The sequence below is a fragment of the Oikopleura dioica genome, chromosome 2 (genome assembly GCF_907165135.1).
Source record: "Oikopleura dioica chromosome 2, OKI2018_I68_1.0, whole genome shotgun sequence".
Lineage (NCBI taxonomy): Eukaryota > Metazoa > Chordata > Appendicularia > Copelata > Oikopleuridae > Oikopleura > Oikopleura dioica.
Genome location: NC_137292.1, coordinates 11993987 through 12011580, shown reverse-complemented (window position 1 = coordinate 12011580; position 17594 = coordinate 11993987). Strand labels below are relative to the sequence as shown.

General features: G+C 44.1%; 2 protein-coding genes and 1 long non-coding RNA gene across 4 annotated transcripts; 2 read left to right on the top strand and 1 right to left on the bottom strand.

Annotated features, from left to right (window-relative positions):
* Positions 1-24: 24 nt before the first annotated feature.
* On the top strand, positions 25-15303 carry LOC145697406 (dynein axonemal heavy chain 6-like). The gene is made up of 14 exons (XM_081774601.1): positions 25-134; positions 214-461; positions 892-985; positions 1032-1138; positions 1185-1271; positions 1335-1538; positions 1585-1692; positions 1915-2016; positions 2170-2459; positions 2500-6857; positions 8391-13800; positions 13894-14507; positions 14549-14804; positions 14849-15303. Exons 1-14 carry the CDS (start codon positions 111-113, stop codon positions 15208-15210), a joined length of 12264 nt encoding a protein of 4087 aa, XP_081630727.1. The 5' UTR covers positions 25-110; the 3' UTR covers positions 15211-15303.
* Positions 7102-8259, bottom strand: LOC145697409 (uncharacterized). 2 transcript variants are annotated; one of them, XR_014133876.1, is made up of 3 exons: positions 8170-8259; positions 7680-7904; positions 7102-7635 (listed from the first exon to the last, which is right to left on the bottom strand). It is a non-coding gene; the product is annotated as an uncharacterized LOC145697409 (long non-coding RNA). The 2 variants fall into 2 exon arrangements; XR_014133875.1 differs by lacking the exon at positions 8170-8259 and adding an exon at positions 7948-8137.
* A 383-nt stretch (positions 15304-15686) lies between the features above and the next one.
* Positions 15687-17288, top strand: LOC145697296 (uncharacterized). Its single transcript, XM_081774482.1, has 6 exons — positions 15687-15911; positions 15974-16157; positions 16403-16534; positions 16623-16719; positions 16904-17002; positions 17162-17288. Exons 1-6 carry the CDS (start codon positions 15781-15783, stop codon positions 17200-17202), a joined length of 684 nt encoding a protein of 227 aa, XP_081630608.1. The 5' UTR covers positions 15687-15780; the 3' UTR covers positions 17203-17288.
* Positions 17289-17594: the final 306 nt, after the last annotated feature.

Sequence of the window (17594 nt, the reverse complement as noted above, 5' to 3'; positions counted from 1 at the left end):
TCCAGAGCCTTATCAGTGATCACTAAATGTTTACTAAAAGAGAATTTTTCTAGAACTCGGTTTGTTGTCGGTCGAAAAACGGGAAAACTTCAGTTAGTCGATTTACGGCGATGCCGACACGACCTAATTTAAAGGTATGTATGGGGTTCTTACTGCTCTTTTAATTATTTAATTTTATTTTAATTATATTTTTTTATTTACAAATTTATGTAGGAACGGCTTCAAGCCCGTCCGGAACGACGGGTGCCAGGTCGAGAGCTAAACGTCGGATGGCGCGTGGAACCCGAAGCTGGTGCCGAGCACCACTCGGGCGAGGAGGAAAAGGAGCAGCCTCCTAACCCGCTGCCACACCTGGACTCGTTCCGAACATACATGCACCCAGACGAGGTGCGGAAGCGCCAGCGCGATGCGTTACCACCAATCACAAACGCAAAACCAGTCAAACGACTAAAACCAATTAGGTATTCATATCCCTTTTAACAAGAACTTAAGGAAGTAGATATCAAGAATCGCCATTTTCTGTCAGACTTTTCTCCCAAAGTTAAAATAGTGACACCCTTATTTTACTTTGGAAACAAAAACTTTAGACCTTTCTTTATTTCCTATGGAAACCGAAATTTCGATTTTCAAGAAAATTTTTAACAAAATTTTTCGTCAAAGATCGCTGACTTTCCTAAAATGGGCTTTTTGACGACAATCGGAGGTGCCAGATTTGCATTGTAGCACCTCGAAAGCTCAAGAAATCCTAATTTTTGGCTTCCATAGGAAAGAGATAATTATCTGAAATAAATTTTGAGCAGAAAAATAAGGGGGTCACTATGTTAAAAATTTGAGAAAACACTGACAAGAAATCCGATTCTTGATATCTACCTCCTTAATTGATTACTGTAGCCCTGTACCAAGCGTGGTCCAAGATGAAACAGATGCTAAGTCAAGGGAGAAACTGGAGCAATTAACGAAAGTACCAGTTTCTGATCATTCACGAGTAAGTCCTACCCACCGCCTCGCAGAAAATTAATTTCCAACTTTAGTACGGCTTGATCCAGCAAATTATTTCTGCAGATATATCGGACCCTTTAATGCTTGCGGACATAATAACTCGCAGACCAGAACTTGGATTTCTATATATCGTTCCGAGGTAAAAAAAGTCTTCCTTGATTTCAAAAGATAATGAATGACTTTAGAGCTGATCGCAATAGCGTGAATTATTCGATGTGGTCAATCAAGGTAGTGGAAAGTGTTATTGGAGAACAAGAGCATACTACTATAGGAAAGGGATCGTAAATTCGTTGAGTTTATATTCGAAGAAGAGCGAGTCCGATCCCTAAATTAGGTCCCGAAATGGTGACCAGACGGGTAAACGGCGAAACAGAAATCACCGAGCTCTCAAGGTGGAGAGCCGAGTATGCATCTTATTGTAAGCTGATGACGATTCCACTATTCAAAAACTTCCGCAGAGGAAAAGCGTTTAAAACATGGAGGAAAAACGTGCGCCAGGACAAGTTCCAGAAATCGAAAAAGCAACTGGAGCAAAATCTGTAAGAAGGGCTCCTTTGAAAATAATTATACCGTATCCGTATTTAGCTTCATAATTAATGAATCACTCCGTCCAGCGCTTGGAAATGTTCGAGAAATGTGCTACAGGATATCCGATATGTCTCTCTGTCGCATCGACCGGGATAAAACTTATCAGTAAGTCATTCTTAATATTTCAGATAGATTCCTTAATTTGACTCAAAAGTTTTACACAGGAAATATTTTTAACATTTCTGAATCCCAAATTTCTTAGAATCGAAGAATACCTCCAGAAACAGATCGACTACCTCCAGAACGTCGAGAAGGAGCTCGACAAGTTCCGCGGCCTCATCTGCGAGATCGTGCGCACCGCCTGTCGGTAAATAACCTTCATTTCAGTTTGAGCGAGTTCAAACAGCAACAAGAGCAAATCTGCAGCGAGGCACTTGAAAAGTTAAACGAACTAAAGACCTTGAAACCTATTGTTAAAGACGGCTGCAGGTATAAAGCAGGGCATTCATTTATTTCCGCCGCTCATTTATCGAATCCTCATTTATCTTTCTGAAACATGCCAACAGGTAAAGAGCCTCTGCATGAAAATCTCATTTATCAAGGCAGGATGTTTCCTCTTCAACCTCTACACTCCTTCTTTAGCAAAGCTCTCCTGGATGCTGGTTTCTTGCCGGACGACATTTACTACGACGTGCCAGAAGAAATGCCCGAGAACGCCCATCGCCAGATCATTCACAACGGCGAGTCACACGATGTCGAAGGCGATGAGCCCGAGAAGATGACTTACACGCAGCAAGCGAACAAGCGTCAACACTGTCAAAGACTTACGTCCTTCATCAGACTTTGCGACTATCTCATCACTACTACGATGCATGCACTTGCGATGAACTCGGTCACAAAGCTTCTTGAAAGATTCGATAAAATGATTCAAGGTAAAAATTCACTTTATAACCCACATAAACCAAACTTTAGTTACTCCTACAACATTCGACCACTGGACTTACAAGGCACCCGACGAAGAAATTGTGCCTTTATTCGTCACTTCTCTTTACCTCGAAGGCGGCAAATTCACTTACAAGCCTTCGCTGGACGAATTTAATGAGACAGTAAAATCAGTTATCCAGGGATTCGAAAACACCGTCCTGTCCGTCGCAAATCTTGTCCCGGATCCCTACTTCGACGCGTTTACCCGTCCAATGATTAACAAGAACTTCGAAGAGAAAACATGTGGCGAAGGACCCTCTCTTCAGGCAATTTTCAAAGATGATCTCCACCTTTTGCCTCTCGTTGTTTCTATCCGAGAGTGTCTCGAAGGCGCTTTCAGATCTGCATTCAAGTACAGTGACACTCTCGATAAACTGGTCGTCTTCTACCTTGAGAACGAAGGATTGCAAGAAGATGAATTCATGGAGCTTGATCCATCTGTGGAATTCTTCAACGGCGCCCTGAAAAAATACTCTTCAGAACATGCTGACGCTCTATCCGTCCCTGATGCTCGCCCAATCGGCTTCTTAAATCTCGATTGCAAGGGATTCAAGAACACGCTTATCCCCAATCCACTCAGATGCCTCCAAGCTGTTCACGACCTTATGCCCAAGCTGGCTCGAAAAAAGATGGACGCAATCATGGACGAGACTGGCCAAGCTACATTCAAGCTGGAATCAGAACTTGCTAGCACAGTGGACTACGTCAAGCTCCTCACATTCCTGGATGAAATTCAGCAGCGAATCGAACCGATTGAAGAACAGACCAACATCGTTACAGGAATGTACGAACTTATGGAGAACTTCCAAGTTCCTATTCCGCCAGAAGATCTTGCTCAATTCCAGACACTTCTCAAACAAGCCGTCATGGACTGCAGGACAGCGATCGACAAGTGTGTTTCTGACCGAGACAAATTTGTGGACAACCTCGCTGGCTTGATTGAAAAGGACATCGAAGAAATGAACAAGGAGCTGAAAGACACGAAGCTTGAAATCCAAGATCCTCAGATTCTCGATGCCGAAGCAGAGCGAAAAGTCATACTCGAAAAAGTCCAACGACTTGTTGAGAGCATCAATGGCATGCAAGACCGAGCTCATGAGTACCGAACGTATCAGAAAAAATTCAGCATTGAAGTCACCAAGTATGAAGAACTCGAAGAAGTCCACGCTGAGCTTCGACTCAAGGAGCTGCTCTGGAACTCGATGGAAGAGTGGGATAACCTCCTTGTTGAATGGTACGATCTTGAATTCAACACCATTGATCCGGATGAGATGGGAACCGTCGTTCAAAAATACGCAAAATATGCCCATCAGTTGGATAAGGGTCTCCCACCAAACGATGTGGTAAAAATTCTGAAAAAGAAAGTCGAGAAACAGAAAGATCGAATGTCGGTCATCACAAATTTGCGAAACGATGCTTTCAAACCCCGTCATTGGCAGATGATCGAAGAAATTCTTGGACAAGAACTTCCCGCAGAAGATTCAGAACAAAAACTCACTCTGAAGCTTTTGGACGAATGGGAAGCATTCGAACACACAGAAGAGATCGAAGAAGTTTCTGGACAAGCATCTGGTGAAGCAGCACTTGTTCTTATGCTGAAGAAAGTCGAAGACATTTGGAAAACGGCTGAATACGTTGTTCTCCCTCATCGAGATTCAAAAGATGTATTTATTCTTGGTGGAACTGACGAAATTCAAGTGCAGCTTGATGACAGTCGAGTTGCAGTAGCAACTATTGCTTCATCCAGATACGTCGGCCCGATTCGAGAAAAGGTCGAAGAGTGGCAAAAGAACTTGAACCTGATGAATGAAACGCTTGAAGAGTGGCTCACGTGTCAAAGAAACTGGCTTTACCTTGAGTCGATTTTCTCCGCGCCCGACATTCAGCGACAACTGCCTGCTGAAGCAAAAATGTTCTTGGCTGTCGACAAATCATGGAAAGACATTATGCGAAAAGTCAACAGACTTCCTGTCGCCCTTCGTTCATCCACTACGCCCGGTCTTCTTGAAGCTTTCAAGAACAATAACAACCTCCTCGATCAAATTCAAAAATGCTTGGAGCAATATCTCGAGTCCAAGCGAGCGGTGTTCCCTCGATTCTATTTCTTGTCCAACGATGAGCTTCTTGAAATCCTTGCTCAGACAAGGAATCCTCTCGCTGTACAACCTCATCTCCGAAAATGCTTCGACGCAATCGCTTCGCTCGAGTTTGGCCAAGCTAAAGACAAGGCAACTGGCGAAATGGTCGCGACGACTGATATTCTTGCGATGAAATCTCCCGAGAAAGAAGTGGTCAGTCTCGGAAAAGGTCTCAAGGCCCGAGGTAACGTCGAAGAGTGGTTAGGAAAGGTCGAAGAAGCAATGATTGCTAACTTGCGAAAACTCACCAAAGCTGCGATCGCTGATTTCTTGCAAAAAGACCGCCCCGAGTGGACAGTCGCCGGACATGCTTCTCAAGTCGTCCTTACTGTATCTCAAATCTACTGGGTAAAAGAACTGACTGAATGTCTTGAAAAAGACGGAGACAGACTCGCAGCTCTAGATGAATTCCTCAAGGAAAATTTCCGTCGGCTGAATCAGCTCGCCGCGATTGTCCGCCGAGAACTTCCTCCAATTCATCGAGCTATTCTTGGAGCCCTCATCACCATCGACGTCCACGCTCGAGATATTATTGCAGAGCTCTGCGCACAAAAGATCGATCGCAGTGATAGTTTCGAATTTTTGAAACAAATGCGATATTACTGGGAGACAGATATTGATAACTGCGTCGTCCGTATGAGTACCTCTCGATACGTTTACGCCTACGAATACCTCGGCGCTTGTCCTCGACTTGTCATCACCCCACTCACTGATCGCTGCTACTTGTGTCTTATGGGCGCTTTGCAGCTTGATCTTGGTGGCGCCCCAGCTGGTCCCGCTGGTACTGGAAAAACAGAAACAACCAAGGATTTGGCGAAGGGTCTCGCAACACAATGTGTCGTCTTCAACTGCTCAGAAGATCTCGATTACAAAATCATGGGTAAATTCTTCTCTGGTCTAGCTCAGTCCGGTGCATGGGCTTGTTTCGATGAGTTTAACCGTATTGGTATTGAAGTCTTGTCTGTCATTGCTCAACAAATCTTGACGATCAGAAACGCCAAGGCCCAGAACTTAACTCGCTTCCTCTTCGAAGGTCGAGAGATTAAACTTGAGAAGAATTGCGCTGCGTTTATTACGATGAACCCCGGTTACGCTGGACGAACGGAACTTCCTGACAACTTGAAGGCGCTTTTCCGACCAATTTCCATGATGGTTCCCGACTACGGTCTCATCGCTGAGGTCATCTTGTACTCTGAAGGTTTCGAAAACTCCAAGCCTCTGGCCAAGAAGATGACCCAAATGTACAAACTCTGTTCCGAACAGCTTTCGCAGCAAGACCATTATGATTTCGGTATGCGTGCCGTCAAATCTGTCCTCGTCATGGCCGGTTCTCTCAAGCGAGAAAATCCCGAAATCGTTGAAGACGTCACCCTTATCCGAGCGCTGCGAGATTCTAACTTGCCAAAGTTCTTGACGCAAGATGCGATCCTCTTCAAAGCAATTCTATCTGATCTGTTCCCTGGCGTTGAAATTCCAGAGCACGATTATGGCATCTTCTTGAAGACTATTGAAGAATGCACTGCTGCAAAAGACTTGCAGGTCATCCCTGCCCAATCCTCGAAAGTCATCCAGCTATACGAAACTATGGTTGTACGACACGGTGTCATGTTGGTCGGACCAACTGGCGGAGGAAAAACTACAGTCTATCGAATCCTTGCTGATACCCTCGAAACTCTGAAAAAGAAAGGCCAGAAGAATCCTCAGTATCAACCAGTTACCCTGATGGTTATGAATCCAAAGTCAATCACAATGGGTGAGCTGTACGGTGAAGAAGATCCACTCACGATGGAATGGAAAGACGGTCTCATGGCGAAGTGTGTGCGACAAGCATCCTCAACTTATAATGACGATCATAAGTGGATCATCTGCGACGGTCCGGTCGACGCCCTCTGGATTGAAAACATGAACACTGTCTTGGATGATAACAAGATGTTGTGTCTTGCCAACTCTGAACGTATCAAACTTTCCGCCGAAATCCACATGGTTTTCGAAGTGCAAGATCTTGCTGTCGCCTCACCTGCCACTGTATCTCGCTGTGGTATGGTCTACATTGACTCTAACGATCTCGGATGGAGGCCGTACATGCGAACGTGGCTTGAAGGACTTGACAACGAGTTGGTAACGCCTCTTATGAAAGATTTCCTGTCTGATTTGTTCGATGCTTATGTCGAGGATGGCCTCCGATTTGTTAGCAAAAACTGCAAACAGGTATTAAAATTTAAACAGGACATTTTCGTGGGACCTATTGGGCATTGATAAGGTTGCAAAATATTGGGAGAATAGGGGAGAATAGCCTGTCAAAAATATTTCTCCTCGCTGACGTTAATAGCTTCCATCTCTCTTTCACATCTCAAAGCTATACAAATTTGCTTCGCAAATATCCGTCGAGTCATTTTTACTACTCATCGCGCCTATTTTCTTGCTTAAAAGCAGCTGTTTTAAGAGTTGAAGGAATTTATTCATGCTCATTTTTGAATTGAAATTAGATGAGTTTTTCTTTCGGCGGAAGTTTTAGCTCAGGAGCTTCAGATCCTTCTTGAAGTGCTGGGTTCTCTTGCGCGGCGTTTTCTGCAGGATCGACCGGTTTTTGCTCCTTTGTACAGCATTTTAAAAAGCCGAAAGCCATCGTTTAAAAAATAAAGCTTTTCGTATGCACGTTAAAATTTTTTGGCCCCAAGCGCTTCGTTGCTCTGACAATCCGAGGCTATGCAAATTTGAACTATTCTTATATTTGAGAAACCCACCGATAAAAGGGGTGTCACGCATGTTTTCATGGAATGCTGGTGTCAGTTTATTTGATTGTGCAGATTTATATAGAGCGGTATATATGCAGATAAAATTTAAAATACTTAAAGAACGAATGACGAAAGCAGGGTCAAATCAGACGCTCGACGTTGCCAGAACTTGTGATTGTGTTCACCTGAATCTGGGCACGCTCCATTCTCTCGGGCCGATATTCACCCGCTTTTTTGCGCTTTCTTCGGACCTTTTAATTATCGTCAATATTTTTAACCACTATTTTTAACTTACATAACATATCCACCAAATAACTAATGTGATAACAATGAAGCCAGCTATCGAGCCGACGATAATCCCAATTTTGGCTTCTTTTGAAAGAACCATTTTTATCTTTCTTCTCTTTTCAAGACTTTTTGTTAAATTCTTTCCATTCGTTCTCTTTTTTTTTTAATCGTCTCGTTCTCAAACAAAGCCAACTGCCAAAAAAGGGCGCGGAAGAGGAAGACTCGAACGTAGCTAAAATTGAAATAAGGGTAGCGGGAGAAGTGGTCAAACAAACATCAAGAATGTTTTTATGAGAGATGAGCCGTCTTTTGTCCTAGCCGTTCTAGCTCAATGCTCTTGAAATCACTAATTACTGTCGCGTCTCAGAGTGCCGCTCAAAAATGTTTTCTATGAAAAAAATCATTCGGTCAAGTGATTTTTATTGAAAAGAGTCTGCGCTCTCTCCTAGAAAGTCCCGAGGTAAAAGATGGGTAAAAATCCAAGTAATAAAATTTACCTCGTCTCTAAATTTTCGTCTGCGAGTGCCAGTCAGAAGTCTATTCACCGATTACTTCCCAGGCAAATATGATCTCTATTCATTCAATTGACGACGACATAGAGGGGAATTGTATAAGGCAACTATCGTAAAAACGAAAACCGAAAATGTCCTTTTGTCCCTTTCTCGATTTAATGAGTCCCTGACGCAGCGACGATTTACTAGCTTAACTTATTATTCAGATGATGCTCCAAGTCAACCAAGCTAAAGTGGCGACCCTCTGCTCTTTGATTGAATCTGTCGTAAAGGATCCCAAAGCTCCTAAGCTGGCAGCTGATCCAGCAAATGCGACAAAGACTCTTGGCGGAATCTTCGCTTTTGCGTACGTTTGGGCCGTCGCTGGAAACCTCAACGAATCTGGTTGGGAATCGTTTGACACTTTTATCCGCGAACAAATGGAAGAAAACAATGACATCAGACTTCCTCAATCTGGCGATGTTTTCTCATTCTATATGGAGCCATCTATGGGCCGATTCGAAGGATGGGAAAAGATCCTCCCTGTTTTCAAATACGATCCAAGCGCTGCGTTTTTCGATATTCTCGTGCCAACCGTAGATACCGTTCGATTTGGGTTCATCATGGAAAAACTCCTAACGATGAATCATTCTGTCCTCTTTACCGGCTTGACTGGTGTCGGTAAATCCGTCGTCGCCAGAGCTCAACTAGAGAGCCTCATCGAAAAAGATTTCAACCCAGTCTTCATTGGCTTCTCTGCTCAAACATCATCCGCTCGAACGCAAGAAATGATCGAAGGCAAGCTTGAAAAGAAGCGTAAAAACCTCCTCGGCGCTCCGATCGGAAAGAAGATTGTCGTTTTCGTTGACGATCTTAACATGCCCAAGTTGGACACTTACGGCTCTCAACCACCAATTGAACTTCTTCGGCAGTACCAAGATTTCGGTGGCCTCTACGATCGCGAAAAAATGTTCTGGAAAGACATTGAAAATGTCATTCTCTGCTCTGCATGTGCTCCTCCTGGTGGTGGACGAAATCCAGTTTCGCCGAGAATGATCCGTCATTTTGCTATGTTCTCCATCCCATCTCCATCTGATACAGCTCTTAAGACCATCTTCTCGTCTATTCTTGGCGGTTTCCTTCAAGATTTTGCGCCAAATGTCAGAGGAATGTCAACCGGCGCTGTCCAAGCTGCTATCGACATCTACGCAAAAATCAAGGAAGATTTACTTCCAACTCCATCTAAGTCACACTACGTTTTCAACTTACGAGATTTGTCCAAGGTCATTCAGGGTATGCTTCGAGCTGACCCAGCTGTTGTCCGAGATGAAGCCGGTATCTTCCGACTTTTCTGCCACGAAACCAGCCGAGTCTTCCATGATCGTCTCATCGACCACGAAGATAAGGACTACTTCAACTCGATGTTGCTTGATGTTGCTGGAAAACATTTCCGACAAGAAGTGGACCTTGAAAAATACCTCGAAAAACCGTACATCTTTGGCGATTTCATGAAGCCTGGTATTGAAAAAGCCGATCGAGTTTACGACGATCTGACTGACTTCGGCGAAAAAGTAAAGACCGTGATGGAAGACTACCTCGACGATTACAATCTCAATTCGTCTAAAGAAATGAAGCTCGTCTTCTTCACTGACGCCATTCATCACGTTACACGAATTGTACGAATGATTACAACTGAACGAGGAAATGCCTTGCTCGTCGGTGTTGGTGGTACTGGTAAACAATCACTAACCCGTCTTGCTGCTCACATGTGCGGCTACAATTGCTTCCAGATTGAGTTGACTCGAGGCTACGGAATCGAAGCCTTTCACGAAGACTTGCGAAAGTTATACAAACTTGCTGTTCAAAACGATACTGTATTCCTTTTTACAGACACACAAATTGTTGTCGAAGAATTCCTGGAAGACATCAACAATATCCTCAACTCCGGTGAAGTTCCCAACCTCTTTGAGAAGGATGAGCTTGAGCAGATCATGGGTCTTGCACGTCCCTTAGCCAAGGAAGCTGGACTGAATGAAGGTAACCGAGATGTTGTTTGGCAATTTTTGATCAACAGAGTCCGAGAAAAGCTTCACGTCGTTCTTTGTATGTCACCAGTTGGCTCTGCTTTCCGAAATAGATGTCGAATGTTCCCTTCGTTAGTCAACTGCTGTACGATCGATTGGTTCGTCCAGTGGCCTCGAGATGCACTCTTGTCAGTGTCGCGCACTTTCTTCTCAACTGTGGAAGATGAGATACCCGAAGAACTCAAAGAGCCCCTTTCATTGATGTGCGTGGAAATTCACACTTCGGTCACCGAAACCGCAGAAGACTTCTTCAACGCTTTGCGCAGAAGGTACTACACCACGCCGACTTCTTATCTTGAACTTATCAACGTCTACCTTTCGATGCTGTCAGACAAAAGAAAGAAGCTCGTCCTTGCTCGAGATCGATACAAAACGGGTCTCGAGAAGATTCAATCAACCAACAAGATTATCGACGATATGAAAGCACATTTGACAGAATTGGAACCAGTCTTAAAGGAGAAATCAGCGGCGACTGAAGCGCTGATGATTGACTTGGACCGAGATAAAGTCGCGGCTCGTCAAGTTGAAGAGGTCGTTTCTGCTGAAGAAGCAGCCGCAATGATTAAAAAGACGGAGACTCAAGCGATCGCAGACGACGCCCAACGAGATCTTGATGAAGCTCTGCCAGCTCTTGAAGCTGCTAACGATGCGCTTAACTCTCTTGATAAATCTGACATCTCCGAGTTGCGAGTTTTCACTACTCCACCAGAAATGGTCCAGACCGTCATGGAGGCTGTGTGTATTCTGATGGGTGCTAAGACAGATTGGAAGAGCGCAAAGAACGTTCTTGGTGACTCTCAATTCTTGAACAAGCTCATGACTTACGACAAGGACAACATCCCAATGTCGTTAACAAAGAAGCTCAAGAAATACATCGAGAACCCAGAGTTTGTTCCCGAGAAAGTCGCGAAAGTTTCCAAAGCCTGCACTTCTATGTGCATGTGGGTTCGAGCGATGGATGTCTACTCACGTGTGATCCGAGAAGTCGAGCCAAAGCGACAAAAACTCGCTAACGCTCAGGCCGAACTCAAAATCGTCATGGAAGGTTTGGCGCAGAAACAGGCTCAGCTCCAAGAAGTCAAAGATAAAATCGCCGGTCTTGAGGCATCTTTCGAAGCCTCTGTTAACGAGAAAAACTCGTTGATGGAACAAATGGCACTCACAGAAGCGCGATTGAAGCGTGCGGCCAAATTAACAACCGCCTTGGCCGATGAACAAGTTCGATGGGGTGAGAATGTGATCATGTACGATGAGCTTATCGGCAACGTTGTGGGAGATGTCTTTATCGCCGCGGCGTGTGTTTCTTACTACGGTGCCTTCACCTCCGAATATCGAGTACGTCTTATCGACACCTGGAAAGATAAGTGCATCGAACTTGGAATTCCCACTTCTAAAACACTCTCACTTGCTTCCATCCTTGGTGACCCTTATGAAATTAGACAATGGAATACGGAAGGCTTGCCACGAGACGATGTCTCAACAGAAAATGCTCTTTTGGTTACTCGAGCTCGTCGATGGCCATTGATGATCGATCCTCAGGATCAAGCCAACAGATGGATCCGATCAAAGGAGCAAAAGAACGGCTTGAAGGTCATCAAACTTTCTGATTCTACCTTCTTGCGAACTCTTGAAAATGCTATTCGAATTGGTCAACCAGTCCTGCTTGAAGAAATTGAAGAAACTCTTGATCCCGCTCTTGAGCCAATTTTACTCAAACAGACTTTTGTATCTGGCGGTCGAACACTTATTCGACTTGGTGACAGTGACATCGATTACGACAAGAACTTCCGTTTTTACATGACCACCAAGATGTCCAACCCTCACTACTTGCCAGAGATTTGCATCAAAGTCACGATCATTAACTTTACCGTCACCCTAAGTGGTTTGGAGGACCAAGTCCTTGCTGACGTTGTGCGTTTGGAACGACCGGATTTGGAGGAAACGCGTACGCAACTTGTCGTCAAGATCAATGCCGATAAAGAACAGCTCGGTGGCATTGAAGACAAAATCCTGCACCTCCTCTTCACTTCCGAAGGCAATATATTGGACAATGAGGCACTTATCAACACGCTGGCCGATTCCAAGGTTACCTCTGGCGTCATTAACAACAGAATGCAGGAAGCCGAAAAGACTGAGGCTTCCATTTCGGAAGCACGAGAAAAGTACCGTCCGGTTGCAAACCGCGGCTCAGTACTCTATTTTGTCGTCGCAGCGCTCGGAAACGTCGATCCTATGTACCAGTTCTCGCTCAAATACTTTACGGATATTTTCAACAATACCATCTCCACTGCGCCGAAAAAAGATGATCTCGAAGCACGCCTGAGGCAACTGATTGATGTTTGCTCAATGGCAATTTATCAAAACGTTTCCAGAGGTCTATTTGAACGGCATAAGTTGATGTTCTCATTCATGATGTGTGTGGATATTCTGAGAATGCGTGGAGTTATCCCAGACGATCAGTGGCTTCTCTTCCTCCGTGGTCTTCCTCCACTTGAGAAAGAACGGCCTTCTATGCCCACAGGCATAGCTGGACTTACAGAAGATACGTGGAACAAAATCGTGGACCTGGAAGACGAGCAACCCGAGATATTCAAGGGGCTCAAAGCCGACGTGACACGCACGCCGATTCATATCATCCTCGGCGGCAACGAGCTGCGATTGAACCCACCTAAAGGCGAACACGCATACTCACATGAAACTCCACCCCCTTTGCCTGGAAAATCTCCTGTAGAGGAAGAAGAAGAGCCAGAAATTATCGGCCACTGGAATGATCGACTATCAAGTTTCGCAAAGCTCATGCTTCTCAAGTTCTTCGCTGATGAACGAGTCGTGACTGCAATTCAAGATTTTGTCATTCTCAACATCGGAAAGCCATTTGTCGAAAATCCACCAGTTTCCATTGGCGATCTTTACGCTAACATGACTCCCTCAAGCCCCTTGGTCTTCGTCCTCTCAGCTGGCTCAGATCCTATGGGCGCTTTCCAGCGATTCGCTTCTGAGAGCAATTATTTAGAGCGAGTCCACGCCATCTCACTCGGTCAAGGTCAAGGGCCCGTGGCTGAGCGTTTGATTACATCCGCGACGAAAAACGGCGACTGGGTTTTCCTTCAGAATTGTCACTTGGCCAAGTCGTGGCTTCCCCGTCTCGAGGAAATCGTCAAGGGCTTCAACGAGCCCGGCGTCACGCTGAACAAGGACTTCAGACTGTACCTCTCGGCCATGCCGGCGAATTACTTCCCAGTCTCTGTCCTCCAATCCTCGGTCAAAGTCACCAACGAGCCGCCAAAGGGTCTGCGCGCAAACGTTCGACGAGCGCTTGCAGAAATCGACGCGGCGCATTTCGAAAGTCACGAGCTAAAACTCGACTGGAGACGTATTGTATTCAGCTTGTGCTTCTTCCATGCAATCTTGCAAGAACGAAAGAAGTTTGGACCTCTGGGATGGAACATCAAGTATGAATTTAACGATTCTGATCGTGAATGCTGCCTTCTAAACTTGGACCTCTTCTGTAAGGGTGGCAAGATTCCATGGGATGCTCTTACTTACATTACAGGTAAAGAGATTAATTTTTGCTGACTTATTTATTGAAATTTATCAGTTTTAATATTAAATGATTAAAAATACTTGTCTTATACATTCAATTTAGGAATGATCACTTATGGTGGCCGAGTTACTGATGCCTGGGATCAGCGATGTCTTGACGCCATTTTGGTCCGTTTCTTCGCACCAAAAACTCTTGATCTCAACTACAAGTTCTCCGGATCATCAGTTTACTACGCGCCAGCAGGCGATACCCTCAAGAGCTTCCAGGATTACATTGAGCAGCTTCCACTTACAGACGAGCCAGTTGTATTTGGCATGCACGAAAATGCTAACTTGGCGTTCTTGCGTCAGGAAACGCAGGCGATTGTGGGAACGATTCTTGACTTGCAGCCTAGGTCAAGTGGCGGCAGCGGTGGCTCATCCGATGATGACAAGGTCATGGCCATGGCTGAGAGCATTCTGGAAAAAATCGATGTTGTGCTCGACATCGAAGAGGGAAAACGAGAACTCTTCGAGCTGGATCACAAAGGACGAGAGTACAGTATGACGACGGTCTTGAAGCAGGAAGTCGAAAGATTTGCCAAGCTTCAGCGAGTTATCAAAACGTCACTTGAGACGTTGAAAAAGGCGATTGCGGGTTTGGTCGTTATGAACGAAGAAATGGAGTCAATCTTTATCGCCTTCTTGAATAATCAAGTGCCGGACCTTTACAGAAAGGTAAAAATTTAACCCCTTTGCCTTTTTTTAATTGATTGTAGGCCGCGTATCCATCTTTGAAGCCTCTCTCATCCTGGGTCAACGATTTGCGTCTTCGGTTAATCTTCACCAAGAGATGGATCGAGTTGGGAACGTGCAAGACCTTCTGGATCTCTGGATTCTTCTATACTCAGGGTTTCCTCACTGGTTTGCTTCAAACACACGCGAGAAAGTACGACTTGCCAATTGATCATCTGAGTTTCAAGTTTACGATGACACAGAGATATCGCGATCAGGCTACCTACCAAGATATTTTAGGTATATTCTTCACCCCACCAAACCAAATTTTACGAGTTTTCTAGATGCAAACGATGGCACGTGCCCAGAAGACGACGAAATCGCAGACCCAGAAGATGGCGCTCTTGTTCACGGAATCTTCACCGACGCGTGGAAATGGGACGACAATGAAATGTGCATGACAGAAAGCGACCTTGGAGTGATGAACACGCCCGTGCCCGTCTTCATGATGGTGCCAGAAATGGACTTCACGCCCGACAAGGCAGACTACATCTGTCCTTTGTACAAAGAAGGATTGCGTCAGGGTGTTCTATCAACAACTGGGCACTCAACGAACTTTGTCGTACCGATGCATCTACCAACTAAGAAAGAGCCAGCGCACTGGATTAACAGAGGCGCTGCGGTACTTTGCCAGCTTGCTGACTAGCTCAACGAAAAAAAAATGATATTATATTATTTATTTTATTCTGTATAACTCTGTACATAGCGAATCATCATTTCGTATGATATATATTATATTTTTGTAATAAAACAATCTTCAATTAAATCATCAGACTCAAATGAATAGACTTTTTGCATTTTGCGGAAGAAAATGCCAAGAAAATATCAAATTGTCTAGACAGAGTCTTGATCTTTAGGAATTGGTTCCTCTGAATTTATTGTAAGCAGCGTCCCTTATTTTATTTATTCGAAGAAGGTCAAATCCTCCCTGCAAGACATGAAATTATTCAAAATTCAGAGATGCGGTTTTGAGTAAAAAAGTGTAAAAAAAATAATGAGATCAGTAAATTGGTTCGTCTGATTTTAGCTGAATCAGCTGTAAAACGGTATGTATCACAAATCAGCTGTTTGAATGAGTCCCGCTTGTTTGCTCTCAAATTAGCTATTTGTTGTTGATCTGGGTTGATTTTCCCGAATCAATCATCAATCTGAAAAAGTTGAAATACCTCTTCGGCTTTGGGCCAAGAATCGAAAGAGAGACGATCAGAAGGGGAAAATGAAACTTGCCGTAGGAACGATTCTAGCGCTCTCTTCCGAAGCTGCATCTGTTGGGCAAGTTTCTAGCAATGCGGTTTGTAGAGATCCAGATACAGGTGTTTTTTATCAACCTAACGAGGAGTGGGTCAGGCAACGGGTTTTCCACGGAAATCGAATCTTGTTGAAGCGAAATCTCCGAAAATCTCCGAAAGAAACAAAATCTTCAACGACGGTCCAACAAAAGGAATGCAGGGGCAGTTTTCATGCGTCTGCCAAGCAGATGGCTCGATGAGATGCAGCTCATTGTCACTTCCCTGTATTATCAACGATAGGGGTTACGAGATTGGGGAGAAGTTCAAGCTCTACAATTATATGGACAAACACATGGATTACGAGGTAAGGCTCGTCAAAGTACAAGTCTTTCTATTCTTTTTCAAAAAAGGCCTTAGTTAGACAATATTCGTTCAAATTTCTGTCAGACGTGTACATGAACTCATGATTTCAGTTGTTTGACAACAAACGCGGGTAGTTATATAATTGCTACTAATTGCTACAAGCTAGATCAATTTGACACGCAATTATGACGAGTTACTGACAGTTTTCTAAACTTTCCTCGTTGCTGACTTCTAAAATTTCTTTAGTGCGAATGTTTGGGCACACGAAAAGGTTCAGTGGATTGTAAGGAGATCAATCCAGGTTGCTGGGACGCGCATACGCAGAACAAATACCCTTTGAATACCGAGTTTGAGCAAACACGCACAGACGACAACCTGGAACGTGGTTGACAATTCATCGTAGTTTTGTTCTTTAGTTGAAATTCTCAACTTGAGAATTTGATATTATGTCAATCTCCGAATAAAGATCCGTGATTGCAAATGCTCAGGGGATGAGAAGACGAGGTTTATTTCTTGCGAACTTAGCCGGTATTGCATCTTGAATGGGGAGTATTACGAGAAGGAAATGGGGAGCAGACTGTTAAATACTTCCACAGATAACACTTGTAGACTTGGGAGATATCTTCCTCTTATCTTCTAGCGCGCTAATCGTTCCAGGGTTAGCTAAGGACGCCGCTGATAAAAACGCGCGAAAATGATAATATTTATAATTGCAACAATAAGCAGTTTGGCTACCCCAGGAAAAGGGAGAAGAAATCGTTATCGAAACAGCAACTCAGAAACAAACTTGCCAATGCATCGACGCTGCCAGGACTTCGTGCATTATCGAAGCCAAACCGATTCAAGGTGAGAGACGACGTGAATCGTAATTTCTTTTTTTTTCCTAAGCCCTTGTCGATGACGAGGGTCACGTGCACCCGCACGTGATAGAATACATAATATCGACCAGCTTTGAACAGAGCAAATTAAAACGGAAAAGGGTTGATAGTATTAAAACAATTTTAGACGCCGTGGCAACTCAAGAAATCGAAGTCGACTACGATTAGAACTTACTCTCTTTATTGTCTGTAAAATTAAAGCAAAGTTAAAGGCTCTAACTTTGATTCCGAATAAAAGTATTCTTACGAATCGAGCAGCGATTTTAAGTCTCCCAGACTTTGGTCAATATTGAATCAAATTGTAGCGGAATAATCATCTTTTGTTGCTCAATCCTCGTTTTAAAAAGTCAATCACCGTACTAAACCGCAGGTAAATTTGGCCTCCGAAGTTCAGTTTAGAAAGGCTACAAGCCCTAGAACAGGATTCCCTCGGGCAATAGAATCACTGCATTTACCTCGCATCATCAAAACTGCTTGACTAGGGAATATTCTATTTAGATATTTTTGAACTAAAAAGATCTTAAACTTCTAAAAAAAGAGAACAACTGACTTAAATTCGA

Bases quoted from the DNA above. Each gene is read 5' to 3' on its own strand.
- LOC145697406 (XM_081774601.1), top strand. From the start codon at position 111: ATGCCGACACGACCTAATTTAAAG. The intron at 986-1,031 runs GTAAGTCCTACC...TTCCAACTTTAG, and splicing joins CAGTTTCTGATCATTCACGA to TACGGCTTGATCCAGCAAAT. The intron at 1,272-1,334 runs AAAGGGATCGTA...CCCTAAATTAGG, and splicing joins CAAGAGCATACTACTATAGG to TCCCGAAATGGTGACCAGAC.
- LOC145697296 (XM_081774482.1), top strand. From the start codon at position 15,781: ATGAAACTTGCCGTAGGAACGATTCTAGCGCTCTCTTCCGAAGCTGCA. The intron at 15,912-15,973 runs GCAACGGGTTTT...AATCTCCGAAAG, and splicing joins CCTAACGAGGAGTGGGTCAG to AAACAAAATCTTCAACGACG. The intron at 17,003-17,161 runs GTGAGAGACGAC...AAACAATTTTAG, and splicing joins CGAAGCCAAACCGATTCAAG to ACGCCGTGGCAACTCAAGAA.